Source organism: Heliangelus exortis, chromosome 1 (assembly GCF_036169615.1).
Source record: "Heliangelus exortis chromosome 1, bHelExo1.hap1, whole genome shotgun sequence".
Lineage (NCBI taxonomy): Eukaryota > Metazoa > Chordata > Aves > Apodiformes > Trochilidae > Heliangelus > Heliangelus exortis.
Window position 1 is genome coordinate 62,663,558 of NC_092422.1, and position 21,873 is coordinate 62,685,430.

At 39.7% G+C, this 21,873-nt stretch overlaps 1 protein-coding gene across 4 annotated transcripts; it reads right to left on the minus strand.

The window, feature by feature from the left end:
• Positions 1-3,050: 3,050 nt before the first annotated feature.
• On the minus strand, positions 3,051-21,672 carry LOC139796630 (interleukin-1 receptor type 1-like). Of its 4 annotated transcripts, XM_071744988.1 has the most exons (13): positions 21,524-21,666; positions 21,182-21,424; positions 19,645-19,830; positions 17,964-18,033; positions 15,195-15,438; positions 14,642-14,828; positions 13,399-13,561; positions 11,386-11,451; positions 10,708-10,828; positions 7,939-8,087; positions 7,511-7,654; positions 4,365-4,526; positions 3,051-3,867 (listed from the first exon to the last, which is right to left on the minus strand). In XM_071744988.1, exons 3-13 carry the CDS (start codon positions 19,690-19,692, stop codon positions 3,476-3,478), a joined length of 1,746 nt encoding a protein of 581 aa, XP_071601089.1. In that variant the 5' UTR covers positions 19,693-19,830; positions 21,182-21,424; positions 21,524-21,666; the 3' UTR covers positions 3,051-3,475. The 4 variants fall into 4 exon arrangements, with proteins under 4 accessions (XP_071601089.1, XP_071601080.1, XP_071601098.1 ...); XM_071744979.1 differs by having other exon boundaries at positions 21,182-21,672; XM_071744997.1 differs by having other exon boundaries at positions 15,321-15,438; positions 21,182-21,671.
• Between the last annotated feature and the right edge of the window lie 201 nt (positions 21,673-21,873).

Below are 21,873 nucleotides of genomic sequence, written 5' to 3' on the forward strand. Positions count from 1 at the left end.
GTTCAAAATTCCCTTTCTACTGTAGCCACTGCTGTCCTCAAAAAAAAATTTAGGGTAAGACTGAATGAGTGGCTAGGGGCAACAATGAACAAGAGAAAGAATTCCCATTTAAGTCAGCTGATCTGGAGCAGCAATGCAAACCCAGCCTTCCTGGAATGGAAAAAATACCTTAATGACATGATGAGCTTTTTACTTTTCTTCAGGGTGAAATACCAACTCCTGATAGTCACTGTCTTTGCCTGGGCTCCATCTCCTGCTGCAATGCTGACGTGACCCAGCTGCTCTCAGAGAGGAAGTCACACATGAGCTGAACGTTTTAATTGTGCCCCCTGATGGCCCAGTGGACATCAGACTCCTTTTTTTCCAATTCATCAGAAGCTATTTTGAGAGTGGGCTGAGGACACATGGGTTTTGTGCTACTTTCTAGCTCACTTTTAATGAGCAACATTCATTTGATCTCAACAAATACATCAAGTCCTGTTTAACATCTTTCTTAAAGAAGAACAAGTGGTGTATTTTGCCTTTACTCTTGGGAAGAATGAGTGCGGGGATGAGAGAAAGAAACCCTATTTCTCCCCTGTTCATGCATTGAATTATCTGTGACTAAACCAGTGGGATTAGTCTGGAGTAAAGAAAGTCAGGCAGGGCTGTCCTGTCTGGGGCCATCACACAGACTCCACAAAGTTGTAACAACTCGTTCTGGGTTTGGGATCAGAGGTAATTATCTTCCCCATAAGCCTCTATCCATAAATTAATAGAGCCATAGAATTGACATTAAGACAGGAAAAAGCCTATATCTCAGCTGACAAAAAAGCAAAAAAAAAGCAATATAGGAGGAAAATTATGAAAAGAGGAAAGTCGCCCAGAAAAAAAAAAAAGAAAAAAAAAAAGAAGAGAAAAAAAGTCCAACCTCACAGAATTCCACAGTACAGAAAGATGCAGTGGGATTAGATAGAATTAGAAAGTGTGAGACAAGTAAATTACAATCTGGAGCTCCAAATAAATTGACAGGAACAAGTCAACACAAATATCACAGTTTAAGTTGAAAAGTATAAAATGGTGCAGAGGATGCTTTCAATGTACCTTACACCACATAACATTCCGACTATTTTCTCTGTCAGCATAAATTTACAATAAACTAAAATCTACCACATTGTAGTGAACAAATACTTCTTCATGGATGACACTGTACGTGCCTTTTCCTTCTGAAGCTACCGCGTTTCCAGAAGCAGTCCTCTCATCAACTAATCATCTGTTGGTTTTTTTTTTTAAAGAAAGAACAACTAGCACATCTGAATTCTTTTATTGTACCACAACAACCAGTCTATTCCTATGTGACTTGCAAAAAAAAAAAAAAAATGTTTCCAAGGGGAGGAAATGGACAGAATTTAACTTCAAAATAAAGTCTTACAATAAAATAACCAGCCATTTCATGTCATCCTACACTCAAGTAGTTAGGTAACAATTAACCACAACAACTGAAATCTATCTGAAATTTCATACTAGATTTTATTGTTTCAAAGAAAGCATCAGGTAGATAAATGCTGACTCGCACTGTCCTCACTTGGGAGCCTTTCATTTAGTGAGTAAAATGCTTCCCTTTAATATTTTAGCAAACCTCTGCAAAGAACAATGAAAGAAGTGGTCAGAAATCATAAATGCATAATTACAAAAAAAAAAGCCAAAAATACCAGCCCAACTCCATGGAAATCAATGTGCTTACCTGTAGTACTGCAAATCCTAGAAGCGTTGGTATTTTTTGTTTGTTTGTTCCAAAGCATATGAAATTAGGAAGCTGACCACATTTTCAACACACTGCCTTTCTTGCTTCTCTAAATTTTTACCCTCTCAAGAGGGTTCTGTTTTTAAACACAAGTGGAAAATATTTTTTGAAGAAGAGTGCAATTTTCAACAACTTTCTAAATAAGTCCAAGTCTAAACACAACGTAAAAATTTGACAATGACTATCTGAGCTCTCTAGGTTCCTAAATTTATAAAGGTTCCAGCCTAAACGTTATGCATTTCCAAAGAAGACTGATTCAACATCTACCAGAGCAACCGTACCTCATCTGATGGATCTACCCTGTTCTCAGCTTTCCTGGTGAAGTCTCAAGACTATGGAGGTTGTGGAAAATTGCACAGTTGTGAGCCACACAGCCAGAGAATGAGACAAAAAAAAAATTAAAAGCTATTGCAAATTTTTTACCTGAAATATATGTTCCACTCCTGGACCTTGCTTTCTCTCCCATCAATATACATCCCAAGAAGGTGTATACCATACAGCATACACACTCCTGAGAAGCAGCAGAAAGGAATATAGTGACTGATGTTATCCCAGTAATAATGTAAGGACCTACTTAACTTCAGAAAAGAACAAAAAAATAAAGCAAACAGCATTCACATTTGCATTGGGATGATGCACCCAGAACAATGGACTGGGGTCCAGAAAAACCAAGCTACACCCAAGCAGGTTGAAATAGCCACATGCCTCTTACTCTTTCTTTCACAAGTAGTCAAAATGTTGTTTCTTGCCAATTAGCACTTGGTCATGTTTCAGAACAGGTCATTTTCCACTCTTTTCAGGGTACTTAGCCCAAACACAACCCTTTGACAGACTCTCAGTGAATTTCTGTGCCTGTAGCTATCACAGTTGAGAAACAGAATGAGAACATCAAATAGTAGTACAGTCAAGAAAGCTCCAGTTTGCAAGCTACTTGAAAGATTTTCAGTTTCCTGACCATTTCAAGAGATTGATTTAAAAAAAAAAAAAAAAACAAGACAACACATCACAGAATTATTCAACAAATGTCTAAAAAGCCATGGATTCCATTGAATTTGCTGAATGCATCCTGTACTAAATGTTCAGCTAAAAAACATCCAGTGTCGTGAGGAATTCTAAATATACCTGGACTGTCATGTATTTCTCCAACCCTTTCAAGAAGCAAGGACAAGGCATGATGCTCAGAAAGGGACCCCAAAGCCTGCACAGTGCACATTCTTGCAGTAATGAGCAAGTTAATCACAGAGACGAAACAAAAGGAGAAACAAAATGACTAGGGAAAAGCTGACAACAGAAAGAGATTTTTAATTTCTCAACGGTGGTTTCAACTTTTAAAAATGCACTTCACAGCTACTTCTTTAGTGAGTACTACATGTGGGCCTCAACTATTTAACAATGTACCACCATCAGCAACATTTACTTATTTGTTTGAGACTAACACAATAAATAGCATCACTATCCATAACCCAGAAGAGAAACAGAGTTGCACAGAGTTCTAATTTGTAGAAGGGATAAGTGGCTTTTATTCCGTAAAATAAATAATTATTTTTTAAATTAAAAAAAAAAAGGGAAAGAAAGAGAACGAAAAAATACATTTACTGTGTAGTATAAAGAATTCATATAAAAAACAAAAAACCAACCAATCAAAAAAAAAAATCAGAATTACCTTCTCAGTGTTATTTTAATAAGTGTATCTTAACTGTCTTTTCGTGCAGAATTGTTCAAAGTTACAGGCAACAAAGATACTTCAGAATAAGACATCTTTCTCTTGGACGGCATGTGATATCGCACCCTTTTCCAGAATCTTGTATTTGCAGAACATGACTTCTCTGAGAAGTCCCCTTTCCACTGGATAGCTCCATGTTTTTGCTTAATGTACTTGACTGATTCTGGCATGCTTGTGTAGTCCAGTATTTCATCCATTTCTATGAGAATCACTCGAATCCCATCACGGATGAGAGCGTTGTACATCGCTAGCTGCTGTTCAGAGGCGTCCTGCAACAGGGAGCAGCTACATGTTTCTGATCCCAAAATAATCATCAGTCTTCTGCTCTGCTTAAGGGATTCATCTGCAACACTGACCACAGCTGGAAGCAACAAAGGAACAACCAAAGTCTGCATAGAAACTTCACAACTCATGCAAACTATTTCCTAATTTTAAAACTGCATCAAGATGGAGCAGTGGCCAGCTCAGAGGACTGGTAGGTTTAAGATCCCCATATTGTCATTCATGGTTCCTGACCCACTGCATGAAATTTGAGTTTAAAACTACTTTCTTCAGCCAGAAGCGGCCATTGTTCAAACAACCTCAACAACATTATTAATGCTGCTGAATTTTCATTTGTTCATCACTTAAAAGAAAGTTCAGATTGTCAAAACATCAGAACAGAATTTTTCGTAAGAAACAAAAAAACACATTAAAATAGTGTCAAGTGAACATCAAAATTATCCATTAAAAATTCACACATATAGCTTTTTTGTGTTTTTTTTTTACTTTTAATAGGTGTTTTACAGTTGTCCACATAAGCTTCTGAGAAAAAGATGTCAAAAAGACAACATATCAACTCTGCTAATTAAAGCATACCTTCTCCTGGTAGATCATCCCTTCCCAAAATAAAGAGATGATATCCACATTGCTGTTCTAAAACATCAGGCAGTATTCTGAGAACAAAGGTTTCCAGATGACAGGAGCTTCTGCCTCCACTGCTTTTTGCATATAGTACGTATGCATCATAGATTTTGCCATCTAAAACAAATAAAAATGTTTATATTAAAAAAAACAAAAATTAGCAACATGGCTTTATTACAAGGTTTCATTTTTTACTGTTTAATCATAGCAAGGAGGGTTAATTCACAGATCTGACAGAACAACATCAAAGCACTAAAATGGTCTACAAAGCAAAAGAAAGATGATCAGTCACAAAGCCTGTCCCATCATGGGGATGGATGGGACAGCAAGTGAGCTGGATGCAAGACTTGGGACCTCAAGGAAGGAGCCCCCAACCCCGAAGCTACCAAGACATTAAGAAAATGTCCTCCTGCAAGACTTTCTTCATTATCTCACCTGAAACAAACTCAGTAACAGTTATGACAGAATCACAGAATGGTTTCAGTTGGAAGGGCCACTAAAGGTCATCTAGTTCCAATTTCCCTGCATGGGCAGGGACACCTCCCACTAGACCAGGTTCCTCAAAGCCCCATCCAACCTGGCCTTGAGCACTTCCAGGGATGAGGCATCCATTACCACCCTGGGCAACCTGTGTCAGTGTCTCACCACCCCCACAGGAAAGAATTTCTTCCTAATGTCTAACCTAAATCAACCCTGGACTCACTCCAACAGCTCTGTCTTGTGTTGGCAAACCCAGAACTGGACACAAGACTCCAGGTAGGGTCTCGGTGAAGTAGAGGGGAAGAATCACCTCCATCAACCTCCATGGCCAAGATTCTTTTGATGCAATCAAGGAAATGGTTGGGTTTCTGGGCTGCAAGCACACATTTACTCACTCTGAACTGTACTCAATCCATTCTCTGCCTAGACTGTATCTGTGCTTGGGATTGCCCCAACTCAGGTGCAGGACCCTGCACTTGGCCTTATTAAACTTCACAATGTTGGCACAGTCCCACCTCTCAAGCCTGCCAAGATCCCTCTGGATTGCTTCTGTAAGCAGCAGGTGCCCGGACGGTGCCCGCCCCACCTGTGCCAGCTGGGGCTAGCCCAGATGCGCATGCCCGGGTTCGGTAGGGTGTGGCTTCCGGAGAGAATTCCAGAGCCGGACGGATCGAAGTTAACTCCTCGCAACACGCTTCCCTGCCCTCCAGAGTGTTGGCCACCCTACACAGCTTGGTGTCATCAGCAAACTTGCTAAGGGTCCCCTAAATTCTACTGTCTATGTCCCCAACAAAGATGTGAAATGGCACAGACCCCAATATTGACTCCTAAGCAATACCACTGGTCTCCAGTTGGGCATGGAGCCTTTGACCACTACTCTTTGAGTGTGACCACCCAGCCAATTTCTTATCCACCAAGTGATCTACCCATCAAATTCATATCTTTCCAATTTAGACACCAGGATGCTGTGCAGGACAGCATCAAATGCTTTGCACAAGTCCAGGGAGATGACATCAGTTGCTCTCCCCTTACCCACCAAGGCTGTGACCAAAAGGCCACCCAATTTGTCAGGCACAATTTGCCCTTGGTGAAGCCATGCTGGTTGCCACCAGCCACCTCCACATTTTCCACATGCTTTAGCAGAACCTTCAGGAGGGTCTGCTCCATAATCTTGTTGGACACAGAGATGAGACTGACTGGCCTGTAGTTCCTTCGGTCTTCCTTTCTTCCCTTTTTGAAAATGAGGGTTATGTTTCCCCTTTTCCAGTCAGTGGGAACTTCACCTGACTGCCATGACTTTTCAAATATGATTGAAAGTGGCTTTGCAACTTCATCCACCATTTCCCTCAGGAGCCATGGATGGATTGCATCAGATCCCATCAACTTGTGCCTTTTTAAATTCTTTGGATGGCCTTGAACCTGCTCTTCTAGTACAGTAGGAATATCTTCCTTCTCCCAGTCCTTGCCTTTGCCTTCTGCAACTTGAGTGGTATGGCCAGAGCCCTTGCCAGTGAAGACTGAGGCAAAAAAATTGCTGAGTTTCTGAGTTTGTTATCTCCATTTCTGACTCACCACAAGAGTGGGGGGAAATATGACAAGTCTTTCTTCTAATAATTCTGTGAGGGAGGCAGGTAGGAAAAAAGGCCAGAAGGCAGCTGAGGTTTTGACAGTTAAAACTAGGTAATAAACAGGAATGAAGAAAACAAACCAGTCAGATTTAACAAGTTTAGCTCAACAAGCTACAAAACATACTTTCTTTGATTTTTTTATTTTCATTAGAAGTCTATTAAAGTGTTCTCATAAAACTGAACTTTTAACCAGAAGCTGAAAATATTTTTCTCTTAAAACACTGACAACAGTGAGGAGTAAAGGTTAATTATCTCAATGCACATAACCCATTTACTTTCAAATTATGGGGAACTTCAGGCACTCTAATTCTGAGGGCTGTCAAATGAAATATCTATAATGTTGCACTTTTTACAATTTTTTTCACACCTGTCCAATGTATTTGTCTGCAAATAAAAAATTATCAGCAATAAAAACACGTAAGAAGAGCCACAGAATAAAGAACTGGTAACATTTTTTCTCTTTGGCAGGTAGCCATCATAACTGACAGAATTTAGGAGCAAGGGGTTGGATATAGAGAGAAGTCTCAAAAGAAAAACAAAAAACCCAACAAATTTCAACTCTGAGGAAAGTGGGAGTCTGTTTTTTCAACATAAATATTTAATGCACGTCCTTGAACAGCTAGTTTACAGGATGTAGCTCTGCTGACACCTATTGATCATCAGCAGAGTGACCATAAATCTACCTGCAAAGAAACCACACCAAAATCAAAAGCAACTTGCTAATTTTGGGAAAACTTGATGTTACTTTTGACCTTTCTCACAAAGACTGCCTTCAATACTATGCACTGTTTATTATTTCAACGGTGATTCTATATTTTATACTTATGACTGGAAAAAAAACAACCCAATATATCTTTAGGCATATCTGAAAATTCCTCAAGGAAATTTCACATATACATTCTACTATAAAAATCCCATTATTGCTTAGAATTAATGGCACATGAAAAAATCAACAGGCTGGTTACACTAACATACCTGGCCATGCTTACCTACCTTCCTGACTTGCAAAAGCACAGACAGAATTACGGTACCAAAGCACCAGGTCAATCTTGAAAATCTTGTAGATTATTAAAGTAATCGATGTTAAAATTAACAGAGAGACAAGCCCTCCAGTCAGCCATATTCGTGTATCAGGAACTGCACAAAAATATGAGAAATTCTTTTTTTTAAATGCAGAATTTATCCAAAACTCATCTTTTACACAAATGTAATACAAATTTGAGTATCATATTTTTCACTTCCATCTACCTGTTATTTTAACAAGAAATACAGTGCTACAGTGAGTCCTCCCCTATGGACAGGCAGATGCATACCTATGGCAAACTGTAATCCATCTGTCTTCTATCAACATGATATATGAGCATTTGTTTTCTGGGCAAGTCAAGAAAAACACAGGCCTCAAAAATAACAGCATTTCTTACCTCTGTGTTTTAATATAACATAGGATGCAACCTGCCCAAAGGCATTTGAGGCATGACAGACAAATGGTTGCTCATAGTCTTCACTATTCACTTCTGAAATTATTAGCTTCACAGAATACATAGGGCGTCCATCATAAGAAGTCTCCTCCCTGTCCAAAAGGCAACAAATAGAGCCATGAAACCACAGTCCCTTCTGGGATGGCTTCATCACTAACAGCTGCAACAACAATGGTTATTTTCATCTGCAAATGTAAACCACACTTCAGAATAGATGAGCAATTATATTGTATGAAGGAAACCCAAATAACAGTTGGGTCCCTCACTGACATTTAGGATAGATGTTGGAAAATACCCAGACATTATCTTATCTGGAAATGCTTTTCCCTAAAGGAATATAAGGTTTCTATAGGCTAAGGTAAAGAAAAATATATATATCCTACAAACCTAAACAACCCCTGTTGTGCATTTCCCAGCCACTGTAAGAGTAGCTGGAAAACCACAGTGCTTGGTGAAAGAGAAATTTCACAATGTGGAATGCCACAGAAAGGAGCCCTGGTACAAGAGAGTCATCTTGGTGAGTGGTGACCCACAGCAGACCACACCAACTCTACTCTTACCAACTTTGGTAAGCTACAGACCTGGGGGTGTGTGATTAGAGAGCTGTAAGTTGGAAAGGGACCTGGGGGTACTGGTTGACAGTCGACTTAATATGAGTCAGCAGCGTGTGCAGGTGGCCAAGAAGGCCAATGGCATCCTGGCTTGTGTTAGGAACACTGTGGCCAGCAGGAATAGGGAGGTGATCCCATCCCTCTGTACTCAGCTCTGGTGAGGCTGCATCTTGAGTCCTGTGCTCAGTTCTGGGCACCTCACTACAGGAGGGACACAGAAGTGCTGGAGCGTGCCCAGAGAAGGGCAACAAAGCTCATGAAGGGCCTGGAGCACACACAAGTCCTGTGAGGAGGAGCTGAGGGAGCTGCGGGTGTTTGGTCTGAAGAAGAGGAGGCTGAGACCAGACCTCATCACTCTCTTCAGCCACCTCAAGGGAGGTTGGAGAGGGGATGGAAACAGCCTCTGCTCCTTAGGGAACTGTGATAGGACAGAGGGAATGGATGGAAGCTGCACCAGGGGAGGCTTAGGCTGGATGTTAGGAAACATTTTTTAACTGAGAGGGTTGTCAGGCATTGGAATGGCCTGACCAGGGCAATGGTGGAGTCACCATCCCTGGAGGTGTTTAAGAGACATTTGGACCTGGTCCTTAAGGACATGGCTTAGCAGTTGAATGTGGTGTTAGTCAAAGGTTGGACTGGATGATCTTGGAGGTCTCTTCCAACCTAAACATTCTGTGACTCTGTGTAACTCACAGTGTGATTTGAGTGCAGGGAGTGGAGTTTAAACTGCTGCTTCAGCCTCAGAACAGACTTGCACCAGCTTAAGCATCGGGCTGCACCATTAAGAGACAGAGGTTATCCCTGCATTGTAGAAGGGCACACAAATGCTCACTATGCTGCACCATGTGAACTAAACAACCTGTTAACCACCACCAAAATGAGGGATACTACTAGCTCATCAGCAGGAGATCTCAAAAGCAAAACTGACTAGCTAGTCTTGTTAGACAAGAATTATTCTTTCCTGAAATCTTATTCTAGTTACCACTTAAAACGCAAAATAAAAGTTTGAAATACATCAGAAAGGGCATATATATAGGACCACAAAAATAACTTTCTGACCAAAAAATTACAGTAATTTGAACACTGTAACAAGGAATGAATTAATGAATATCACTAATGCAAACTGCTAATGACTGCACAGACAACAATTTAAGTGCTACAAAGTACAAAATGTAACATTGCTTTTAGGTAGTGACCATGTGCCTCTGCATTATGGCCCAATTGTGGCATCACAGTTCTTTATGACAGTATAATATGTTAATTTTTACATGGTTTTCTCTTGATGAGCATTTGAAGAATTCAGCATTTTATTTTCCCCTTTGTTTTATGATGACTTGCTTCTTAGAGCTATATTCTTACTTTAAAGATATTCTCATTCTACAAGTTTTAGTTCCCAACCCGTCATATTCTATAAACTCCCAGATTGCCTCCTGCTCCAATTTTAGTTGTCTTTTCAAGACAGGTCTAATTTCTTTTCTCCTAACTCCATTTAACTTGTTTCACACTCTCACATTATCTCCCAGAGGCCCTTGTCATACTTTAATCATTACAAATCTGTTTTCCTCCTAAACTCCAACTCACCACTGGAAATCTGTTTCCCTTATCACATCTCATCCCACTAAGCTTTAGTAAAAATTTCCTCCACAAAGTCTTCCAGCAGCTCTTCACATGTTCTGCAGACTTTGAGAGAGGCAGATGAGAAGGAGAACACATAGGAAAGAGACAGACTGAAGATTGTATGCCTGGACATGCTTTATCCAAAGGAAAGAGGTCTCTGCCAGGCCAGAGCCTGCTCCATAGAAACTGACTTACAATTATGAAACTTTAAGTCTACAAAACACCTTTTCCCAAGGCTGGAAATTAAGAAAAATTTTTGCAGTGACCAAAAAGAGCATAATCACACATGACATCTCTGTGATGACTATGATTCAAGTTTCTACTTCAAAGCAAAAAGTGAACTGGAAGAGGCAAGCATAAGAGTTTTCAAAAAAAGAGCTAATTAAGCAAGTGAAAAATTACGCTAAATAATAAATAGTGTGAAAGGGTTAAAGTTCCACTTTGGTTGTCAACAAACTATTTGCTGATCTGAAAATATACTTACTCATAAGGACTTGCAAAAATTCTGCTCATATAAAATATATCAACATACACACCGTTGCCTGTCCAAAACACCTCATACCCTTCAGCACCTGTTGTATTGCAATCCACTGTAACCTTTGATCCTACAAAATTGTGTTACAAAATGAAAAGTTAATTTCCATACTCTAGTTAAGGTCTGTACAGTTCTGTTCACAGCCCCCCCACACAAACCAGCTGAGGATGGTCCCACAGCCTTTCAGGAAAGTTACTTTAAACTAAGGTCTATATACTCAGTGATCTGCAGGTTCAGAAAGAGACTGGTAGAGTAAAAGAGGCTAAATCCAGGAAGATCATTTTCCCTGCAGATTCAAAGATGGATCTGCTCTTAGCACATCTTTCACAGTGATGGGAAGCAAAAGATGTGACAAAGAATCACTTGGGTTCCCTACAATTTTTTTCACATCCAAGAAACTTCCATATAGATTTTCAAGGACTTTGAAAGCAACATGCCTTGTTTCTTTCCCTCTCTCCCCCAAACGCTCCTTCTTCAGGAGACAGACAGAGAGAAACTGAGCTCATTGTTTAATTAGTTTTTTCAAAAAAAAAAAAAAAAAACCAAACCCAAAAAACTACAGAATAGAACACAATTTTTCACTAGGATATAAAAATCGTATTTTCTAACATAAAAAAAACTACTTACCAAGTTCCACTTCAATTGAATTGTTTCTTGGATGAGATATTTCAGGGGGCTTATTTGGTGGGCTCACTAACCAAAAGAAAGAAATCTCTTTTTAGAAAACCGGGGCAACTGTAGCCTTCTCTACACTTTATAACCCAAGTGCAACCTAAAAACCTTCTGTCCTATAGACAAGGTTGTCAGCAATTTTGTAACAGGCATCACTTAATACTGCAATTACTGTATCATATAGTCATTACTTCTCACTTGAAGCTAAACCCCACCTCTTCCAAAATGTAGTACCAGCAATGTTCACACACTCATGGTGGTCTGACTGTTCCATGGCATTAAAAAACCTGTAAAACTGCACACACAGGTGCTGAGAAGGGGGTCTGTAAATGTCTACAGTATTACTCTTCTACAATCTGGATAGCCTGTCACCCAGCACTCCACAGATACAAACTGGAGCTGAAGACTTCAGAGTGAAATTCATCTATTTCAGACATTTACTAAAGGGAAAATTTAATTTCTGTACTCCATTTAAAGGCCTTACTATTCTTCCCACAGCATTGGCTATACAGAAGTACAACAATGGCTCCCTTTAGATGTTTACATTAGGACTACATAGATGACACTTTGGAAATCTTATTCCTCTCCAGAGTAATCAACAGGTGGATATCTAGATATCTACATTTAAAATATCTCATTATGGCTAAAAGAATCCCAAATAGGAGGTTCCCTTACTGAACACACATACCATTTCCAGCTGTCTCAGGTAGCTGTAGGACATTTTAGAACATTTCTAATCAGATATTTAAAGTTCAAGGTAACTTCTCCAAAACCACAAATTAACAAAAAGGACTCACAAAGCCTCTCATCTGAGCCCTCTAGCAAAGCTCCTAGACTACCCCAGATATATCTTTCTCCTTCTGAAAATGGGGCTGCACTATTTCTTGGCCCTGAAATCACCCTTTTTAGTGTAGAGTAGCTCAGCTGGAGTCTTCAAAAACAATTAAGCTGCCTTCCGACAGTTACAGCAAAGGAGTGATGTGATTTTGCTTCTACTGAGTAGTAGGAGCTGAAATGATATTGAAAGAGACTTTCCAGGGACAGATTTTAAGACCAGACTGATCTGATCTGACCTTATGTTCCTCACATTTTGTTTATCCATATCATATATATATGACATAGCGTATGTTACATATTCGTATCATATATATATACATGTACATACATATGTGGGCATATACATACACACACAGAACAGGAAAGCATGCAAAAAAAAAAAAAAGACAATTAAATAGTAATGCAATCTATTATTAGTAAACCTGAAACTGTCTTTCATGAGTCAGGCAGCAAGAACAGCATAGGTACTTCATACCTTGATACAGCACAGCCTTTTTAGTGATCCAATATCAATCTCATAATGCTGTGATAGCAATGGAGTTCACATTTTACAGCTAGGCCTTCTTTTATTATTTTTTTTGTTGTTGTGCAGGTGGTCCCCCAACATAGATCAGGGTCCACCTGACAGACATACAACATCCAGAGATCAGCAGTTCTTGTGCTGAGGAGCTTAAAACCAAAAACAGAAGAGACAACAATTTCAAGGAAATAAATGGGGCACACAGAGTCAAGATACTGTGACAATCTGGGCTGGTTTAGTACATTGTTCTTGCAGCAAGAGGATAATACAAAAGAGAGAGAAGACAGGCAGGACAGAGGGTGCAGCTACAGCAGAAAGCATTGTGCCCACCAAGCCTTGCAGGGCACCTGTAAGGGACCTTGGCAGCTGGTTGGGGCAGCAAAGCTTTGACAGACTGCAGCTTTCAATTCAGAATGAATCTTCAACACATTGACTATGACAAATTAATATAAGCCCTTTGCCAGCATTTCTTTCTCTCATATTTACGTCACTAGTAGCCCTGAGCGTATCTATCCACAAATTGGGTCTCCTAGGTTTAGTCTTTAGAAACTTGAAAAAAAAAAAATGAAGTCATTGTTATGAGCACAAGCACAGTGAAATTATCTGCTTACCTTCTACAGTAAGTTTGATGTCTCGTGAAATGTTAAATTGCTTTCCATTGTAGGTATACGTTGTTCTGCATGTATAGTTTCCTCTGTCATGTACAGACACATTAAAAATTATAAGATCGTTGTTTGAGAAGGCAAATCTTTCCCCTTTCAGGGGTCGGCAGTCCTAAAGGTATGTAAAGAACTCTGTTAATTCATGGGGTGTCTCTCTTTAACACAATCTGAATTTTCAAATGGCCACAGCATAAGGATGGATGCCTTGCAGAGCCTGAGCAAGGCAAAACACTTTAAAAACCCAAAATATTTAATAAAGATCAAAAAAATTTTAATAAAGTTATTTAATATTATTTAATGATACTTATTTATTATATATTATTATATTATATTATATTATATTATATTATATTATATTATATTATATTATTGTATTGTATTGTATTGTATTGTATTGTATTGTTATGTTATTATATTATTATATTATTATATTATAGTATTATAGTATTATAGTATTATAGTATTATAGTATTATATATTATATTTATTATTATTTGATGATTTAATTAATGTTATTTAATATTTAATATTTAATAAAGATCATTTTGGCTCTGAGTTTTTAATTCAAATGTACTCCACAGTTGATTTTCTTTAGAAAACCACTTCGAGTTTTAGAGAAATAAGTAAGTGAAATGCAAGTTCCTAGAGTCGTAAAAGCATTCATTAATGCAGAATCACATGATAATTTTTTTTTTTAACTATTTAAACTCTCCTGGTAGCCGGCAGACATGCACGGGCATGGGGCAGGAATGCTGCAGAACGTACTACATTCTCTCAGCAAAGCCATTAAATAAGTGTGAACAATGCAGAATATTACTGAACAGAACAGCACTGAGCAGGTAATGCAGAATATTACTGAACACAATAGCACTGAGCAGGCAATGGCTCCGCACCTCTCCCCACGGAACGCACGGGTGCGCGTTTCGCTGCCCGGAGGAAGGGCACCACCTGGTGGAGAGCTGGGTCAGGGTCTCCTAAGCTGAATTTCTACCCGGTTAACAAAAAAAAAACCCCTTTGTTTACACCTGCGAAAAAGTCTTAACCCTCTCCCAATTTGTTTTAAAACCATTTCCTCCCACTTAAAATAAACATTTAGTTTGTTGGGGTTTTTTTCTCTTAAATTTCACAAACATGAGTGCTTTATATTTTAAATAATGTACAGTTTTAAGAGTACAAAACACTGCATTCTCACCTTATACCAATGAACCGGCTGAATATTATTCTCAGTCCTGAAAAAATCCAAGTGAGGACACACAACCTTCGCAGATGATAATGTGAATATCACCTCCTCCACAGCAAATTTTTCATTTAAGCATAAGCCATCAGTCCTCTCAAAAACTGTTACTTTTGTATACATTTTCCTGCTGCTTGTCGAATTCCTGCAATTAATATAACTGGTATTATATAATACTTCTTATATATCTTTAGAATTATGTTATATAATTAATATAATAATAATAATTAAACTAAGCTACTTGGGTTGTTTTCAAACTCAAAAATATATGGTATTCTTTTCAGAGAAGAGAGGATGAGAAGTTTACAGTTTCTCCAGCAGATTTACTTTTGCCTCTTAGGAAAATAAAAACCTCAAACCAGACTTTCTCCAACCTGAAGCTGTTTTTTGTAAGCCCACTCTCCTCTCTTCATTTGTATTTCTCTTACCCCCCAAATTCTACTTGCTTTCTTAATTAAAGTCATTCCCATTGCAACTCATTTCTGTTGCAGTGTAGATTTTTAACTTTCACCTTATGGCACATTCATAATCTCCAGAATCTTCTAACATTGCAGGGAGAAACCAAATTAAATTCTTCTGCTGATGAATTCTAGAAAGGTTGTCTCTAGGTACAGCTGCCTGGTTACCAACTTTATACCATGTTAAGTTGTAGTCTCCACTTTTCCAGCTCTTTTCCAGCGAACACTTAATAGCAAGAGGCTGCTCAGCAGGGACAAGACTTTGCCTCAACATCACATCATAGGCATCACATTTGTCTAAAAGAAAGGGACAAACATAAAAGATGGCAAAGATGTCCTCAAATGGTATCCAGAACTCATTTTAATTTCATTTACAAACTTCATTGGAGTTACCACATCCATTTGTAAGCTATCTACTAAAAATGCAATTATAATCCCTTATTTGTACACCTGAGAGTACTCACTGATACACAAATATAGTTACACCACTGAAATGAAATGTTTTTTGAATGCAAACTTTACACTCAACAGAACCTCTTCATTTGCAGCAGATTGTCATTTGCATGTTTTAGTTCAGATGCAAATTACTAGAGCACTTGCATTTCTCCAGTCTGTTTCATGTGCATGCACACTCACACATATACACACAAATTTCAGTTGTAACATTTTTATTTCTTAACTTAACTGTGATCAAAATAAATCTTAAAGACAGATGATGTTTTCAGTAGCCAGATGTCCTAAGAGGACACTGAAGCTAAAGTTGCTGTTGCACAAATACTAAGTTTGCTATGGAAATTTCAACTCACTTTTCATTTTATGAGAATTTAGAGAGAAATTATTACAAGCACTTACCAATAAGTCATTTACCCTGGACCCAAGGAGAAAAGAGCAATACCATGAGAATTTTATAATGTTTTTTTATGTCAGTATGACAAAAAAGGCACCAACTAAGAAATGTGACCTCGGTATTCAGAGTCAGTATTCTATTTATCTAAAATTCCTAATTTCATTAGTATGTAAGAAGAATGATGCAGAGTTTTTCAAGTGTCTGTCTAGCCCAAAACCCTGTCTCTGATAACAACCTGTGGAAAATGGCTAAGGAAAAAGAGCAGGACATAACAAGTACAGTAACACTTCGCTTTAGGACCCTTTCTTTTCTCCCATGTTCTGCACAAAAAAAAAAAAAATATTCATTGGCTTTTCTAATTTCTCTGGGTATCATGTACTTCCTGTGACAGGAAATGCCAAAGTGAAAATTTCCACCTCTGCCTGCTCTATGGTATGCACCATTTTATAGACCTCAATCACATCTTGTCTGACATCTCTTTTATTTACCTCAGGGCCCTCATTCATTAAATGACCTCCCACATGGAAGCCATGCCATATCTGACAACAGTCACTCATCTCTCTACCTTTTCTTATATAGTTTTTCTGGAATGGAATGACCAGAACAACAGAGTTCAATTAATTCACATTCATCATGGTGTTAAAGAAGAGGCTAATCAAGATTTCTGATTTCTGCTCTGCTCCCTTCCTGGAAAGTCTGCTTTTTTGACCACCACTGACAACAGGGCTAAAAGCTTTTGGAAAGCATCCAGAGATGTCAAAGTAGCATTCTTAACAAGTGGCTGTTAATTAACTTAATGTTTGTAACACACACATGCAATATGTTTGTTTCTGCTATATGTATGACCCTTCCATGTCCCTAAGAATCCATATTATTTTACTTATTGACATTCTATCACTAAACCATTCAAAATGCAGATATTCTCTCCATGGTTAGCATTAGTTTTAGGCAACAGCGATAATTTTGTATCATCCACAGTTCCCACCACTTCGTGATAAATCTTTTCCAAATTACTCACCAAAACACTGAATTGATCTGAATGTCTTTTCATATGATTACTTACTTAGATGAAAAAAAAAAACAAAAAATCAAACAAACAAAAAAAAACCCACCAGACTATCCAATTGGTTTGGTGAACCTTCATGCTTGTCCATCCATGGGGAAAATAACCCCATACCAAACACAAACCATTTCCAACCAAGTGTTTTGCTCAAATTCAAAAAATTGAAATTAATTCAGTTTGTCTTTTAAAAGTCTGGTACTGCTGCAAGATTCCAGGTGGAATGAAAAGATTATGCTTGCAACTCATTTGAATCATCTGAAATCTTTCAAGCATGAACTAGATTGTTGGTTGACAGCTGAAGGGCAGAAACAAGCAGTTACAACTGAAATTTTGCCAAAATGTTATATCATTCTCAAATAGCTATATTTTCCAATATGAAAAAAAAATCCTAAGAACACATTCTCTAAAGTTAAAACTACAACTCATTTCATCAATTTATACATCAGAGAATCATGTTGCCATTTAGATGGACCTCCACAGGCTGGAGAAGGGGGTTTACCTCATGAACTTCATGAACCTCATGAACTTCAACAAAAAGAAACTCAAAGTCCTGGGTCTGGCGAGGAATGACACCAGGCACCAGCATATGCTGGAGACCACTGAGCTGGAAAGAAACTCTGGAGAGACCAATACTGGGCTCTTGGTGCACAACAAAGTGACCACAAGTCAGCACTGCTCCCTCATGGCAACCTCAGGGAGGTTGGACTAGATGATCTCAACAGTACCTTTTCAACCTAAATGATTCTGCAACATTCATAATCTGTTTTCTAGGTTCCTGCTTTTAGGACTGTTTAAAAGAACTCACTGGCATGTACATTTGACTTTTACATCCATTTCCATGGAAAATCAGTATTACTTGTGTGAAAAAATAAGTTTCAGAACAGAACCTTCCATAGCCATCTATAAACTTACCTGCAATAATTAAAAACAGAAACGCTGTTGTAATAGTACAGGAAAAAAATGTTATTGCTGCCATGTTTCCCTGCATAAATGGAAAGAAAACCTACAATTAGTGGTTCCCAACTTACACACATTAAAGTCAATGTTTGCATTACACAGTTCATACAGGAATTATACATTTAATACCGGTCACAGGAAATATAGGAATTGCCTTTGGCTTTTTTTGTGAGCTTGTTTTACCTGGCAGCTCTGAACCACCATATCAGATTTTAAAAAAAAAGAGTGAACATTTCTTACTTAGCCTGTCAAGCACCCAGGATGGTTTACATCAATAGCACACTGTCCCCCAGATTTTGCCTTCCCCAAGATACTGTCTTAGTTCTCTAACTGTTCCTTAGATGGAATCAAATTTCATATTTCTGGCCATCTTTGCCACCCTTTTCTGTACTGTCTCCAGTTATGATATAGTCTGTCTGGAGGTGGAGAGGGTAGAACATAACATAAATTGCATAGTCTTCAAAGGATGCACTACAGATTTATAAACTAAAATAAGGGGGTTTTCTGCTTTTTTTCCCATAATAATTTCTAACAATCTATTTGCTCTTTGAGTACTACTGAGTAGCTTATTATCTCTAATGTGTTTAGAGGAGGATCTCTTCGTTGCATGCCTCTGAGAAGTTGTTTCTTAACTTGCTTTATTGCTTTTTTTTCTATTCAGCCTGCAACAAATTTTACAGCACTGTGAAAGGACAAAGGCAACCAAAGTGTAAGGAGAACATCATACTGCTGTGAAGAGTCTTCAGCTGATCACCCATTTCTACAGTAGTCAACACTTCTGGCTGCTGTGTCTTACTTCACCAAACTGACTCAGCAGTGTGGCTCACATTGAGTCATTCACACCGTTTCTTGCAGTGCCTGCTTTCTTCCCTCTTCTCCTTCTCTTCCCTCCTCCCTCTTTGAAAATTTCAGCTCAAACTACCAGACAGGTCTTTTCTTGCCTAGCTAGGGAGAGAAGGAATGAACCCCTGCAAGAATGCTCCACATAAAAACAAATGTACAAAACTATAAAATCACCAGAGGGGGTTTATGGACTTTAATGCAAAAGCTGTAACATTCTTAAGTAATCATGATCACAACAACTCTTAAAATATCTAGTTTTCAATTTTAAAGAAGATGAAAATACTTTCATGGAAATAATTTCAAGTTTGTAATTATTATAAATTTTAAAATTATAACTTGTGACCAGATATTGTCTTTATGACTTCTCTGAATCACTGTGTTTTTCATTATCTCTACTCATCTGTCTCACACATGGTGTCTGTTTTTCCCCCTATCGGTAGATTCAGTAGATGCAGCAGTACCATTTTGCCATCTTCTGAAGAAACGTCTTCAAGAATCCTGCATTTCTATAAATCCAACGTTCTTTCCATCTATTTAAATGTATGAATTGCCCTTTTCCCAACATGGAAGACCCACAAATATATATATATATATATATATAACCTTGTGTAAAACCATTTGCATAAACTGCTCTGAGATTGTCTCTGACTTTTCACAATAAAAAAGCTTCCATTTCTGTGGGAGGTAATACCCAACAGCAAAATTAGGTTCTGCTCTGTGCACGTATTCACAATATTCATGATGAAAATAACAAATGTATAACTGTCAACTGAAGTGCAAATGTTTTTCCTACCACATTCTGCCATGATAAACAGCTGAATTTCTCTCTTTCCCCAGTCATTTTGTCCACATTTTGAGGCTGCAATTGACCTGTGGAGCTTTACCACTCAGGACAGAATTCATGGAGTTATCTTTGCCCAAGTTTTCCAGAGGAGAAAAAAATTCCATGTATCTGAAGCCATGTCCATAATGTTTCACCCTGAAATGAAAAACTTGTATTGATTTAAGAGATAAAAAAACAAAGAAAAATATAGGCATACACACACCTGAATTATAATTACAGCAGACATGATGGCACATAATAAAGCATAATTCCCATTAAGTTGGTAAATCCACCTTGTCTTCTGTTCTCTAGTAATTTCAAAGTTTATCTGTTCAATAAAAAAAACATTCTAATCAGAACTTTGAAGTATCATGGCTTTCACTAATTTCTGCACACCTGTGGCACTTTTTCTTTCAACATCTCACTCCAAAACACGGACAGATTAAAACATGCAACAGTCTGGTTGTTAGAATTGAGAGAACTGACACAAAGTCAGTATCACACCATTGCTTGTACATAAGCCCACGAACATCTTAAATCACAATATATATATATATATTCATACTACCTCAAACGCTTCTATTAACTGCAAAGTATGCCATGCCTCTTCAAGATAACTTAACAGAGCATCTCATTTTTGATCTAGGAAAAAGAATTACAATACTTACAGATATTCCTCTGGTGCTGAAGAATACCTATCTAACTGATGCTGGAAGTCTGCATTAGCCCCTGCATTGGGATGCAGTTACATCACTGTGACTACCTCGACAGCCACTTTTCTCGGAGTGCCTGACATCCCCCACCAGGTACGGCAGAGAAGGATTTTTCAATCTTCTTCACGTAAAATCTTGTCTAGCACTGATTTGAAAGGGGCTGCATCTCCTCGGGGACGCAGGAACCGTGCTCCCAGCCGCCATCCCGGGTGCGCTGAGGGACCCTCTGCAGGGTCAGAGGTGCCGGTGGCTCCCAGCGGGACCCATCGAACCAGGGGGTCCAAGATTTAACTCCAAAGGCAAGGTGTTCTCACGCCTCCTCTCATCAACCGAGCCATGCCAGGGGTACGGCGGGCAGAGGGACATGCTGACCTCTTCCAACTTTCTTTCCTTTAGGAACTCCCGTTCCGAAACTGCCCCCAGCTCTCCGTTCCCCCAGGAGACACCCCCTCGGGCTGAGCCACCTCACAGCACCAGAATGTGAGGGACATGTAGGGGAAAAAAAAAAACCCACGACTATCGCCGCATCCCTATGGATTTTTCCACACTGACCGATGCCTACGCGCCCGGGGGAGCAAAGCCTCCCCGCTACCCCTGACCCCTTCCCGCTGCCGCCTCCGGCCACCCCCGGCTTTCGGGGCACGAAAGGTGCCCTCTACCCTCACCGGCTGCTCCCGCCTCCAAACAGCCGCAGGGGCTGCCCCGACCTCCCCTTCACGGGCTCCCGCCCGGCGCTGAGAGGAACCGAGTTCCTCTGGACCCAGCACCCACGGGAAATCCCCGCTGCTGCCTACCTGATCCGCGGCTCCTGGTCCGGCCCGTCCCGGCGAGGCTGTGAGGGGTGGATGGAGGCGGGGGTAGCCCCCGCTGCCGTCTCCACGAAAAGCCCGGGCAGCCCTTGTCCCACCGCCGGCCCCGGAGGGCTCACCCACCCCCGGCTGCCGCTTCCCTCCGCAGCGGCGGAGAAGGTGGTACCGGGTCAGTACCGGGAGCAGGGTGCGCAGGGCGGCAGGTGTCCCGGCGGGGGCAGGGAGATGCTGGTTAAAGCCAAGCGAAGAGAAAGAAGCCGTGTGAGTAAAAAGCAGCCTTCTGCAAGAGGAGGCGGGCAGGGGAGCGGGGTGAGGCGGCTTCCTCACTTCCACCGCCGCTTCGTTCCCGCCGCCATCCCCCGCCCTTGGCTGCCGCGGTCATGGCTCTGCCTCCGCCCCGGGCAGGCGCGGGGGGAGCCAGCAGGAAATCTTGCAAGGAAGGATTGCAAGAGACGGGGTGACAGAGTTGGGCTTTTTACCTCTGTTTTGGGGATTTTGTTTTTGTTTTTTGTTTGTTTATTGGTTTTGTGGGGTTTTGTTTGTTTTTTGCTTGGTTGGTTTGTGTGTGTGTGCTTGGTTTGTTTTTGTGTGTGCGTGTGCTTTTGGTTGGTGGGGTTGGGTTTTTGTTTGGTTTTTTCGGGGGGGGGGGGGGGGGTTTGTTGTTGTTTTTTGTTGAT

What these genes read in the sequence shown, in the direction of transcription:
- LOC139796630 (XM_071744979.1), bottom strand. Translation starts at nt 19,692, where the DNA reads ATGACTGGGGAAAGAGAGAAATTCAGCTGTTTATCATGGCAGAATGTG. An exon ending in GATTATGAATGTGCCATAAG is followed by an intron (nt 14,829 to 15,194) that starts GTGAAAGTTAAA and finishes TATTAATTGCAG; the next exon opens with GAATTCGACAAGCAGCAGGA. An exon ending in TTCAATTGAAGTGGAACTTG is followed by an intron (nt 10,829 to 11,385) that starts GTAAGTAGTTTT and finishes ACAATTTTGTAG; the next exon opens with GATCAAAGGTTACAGTGGAT.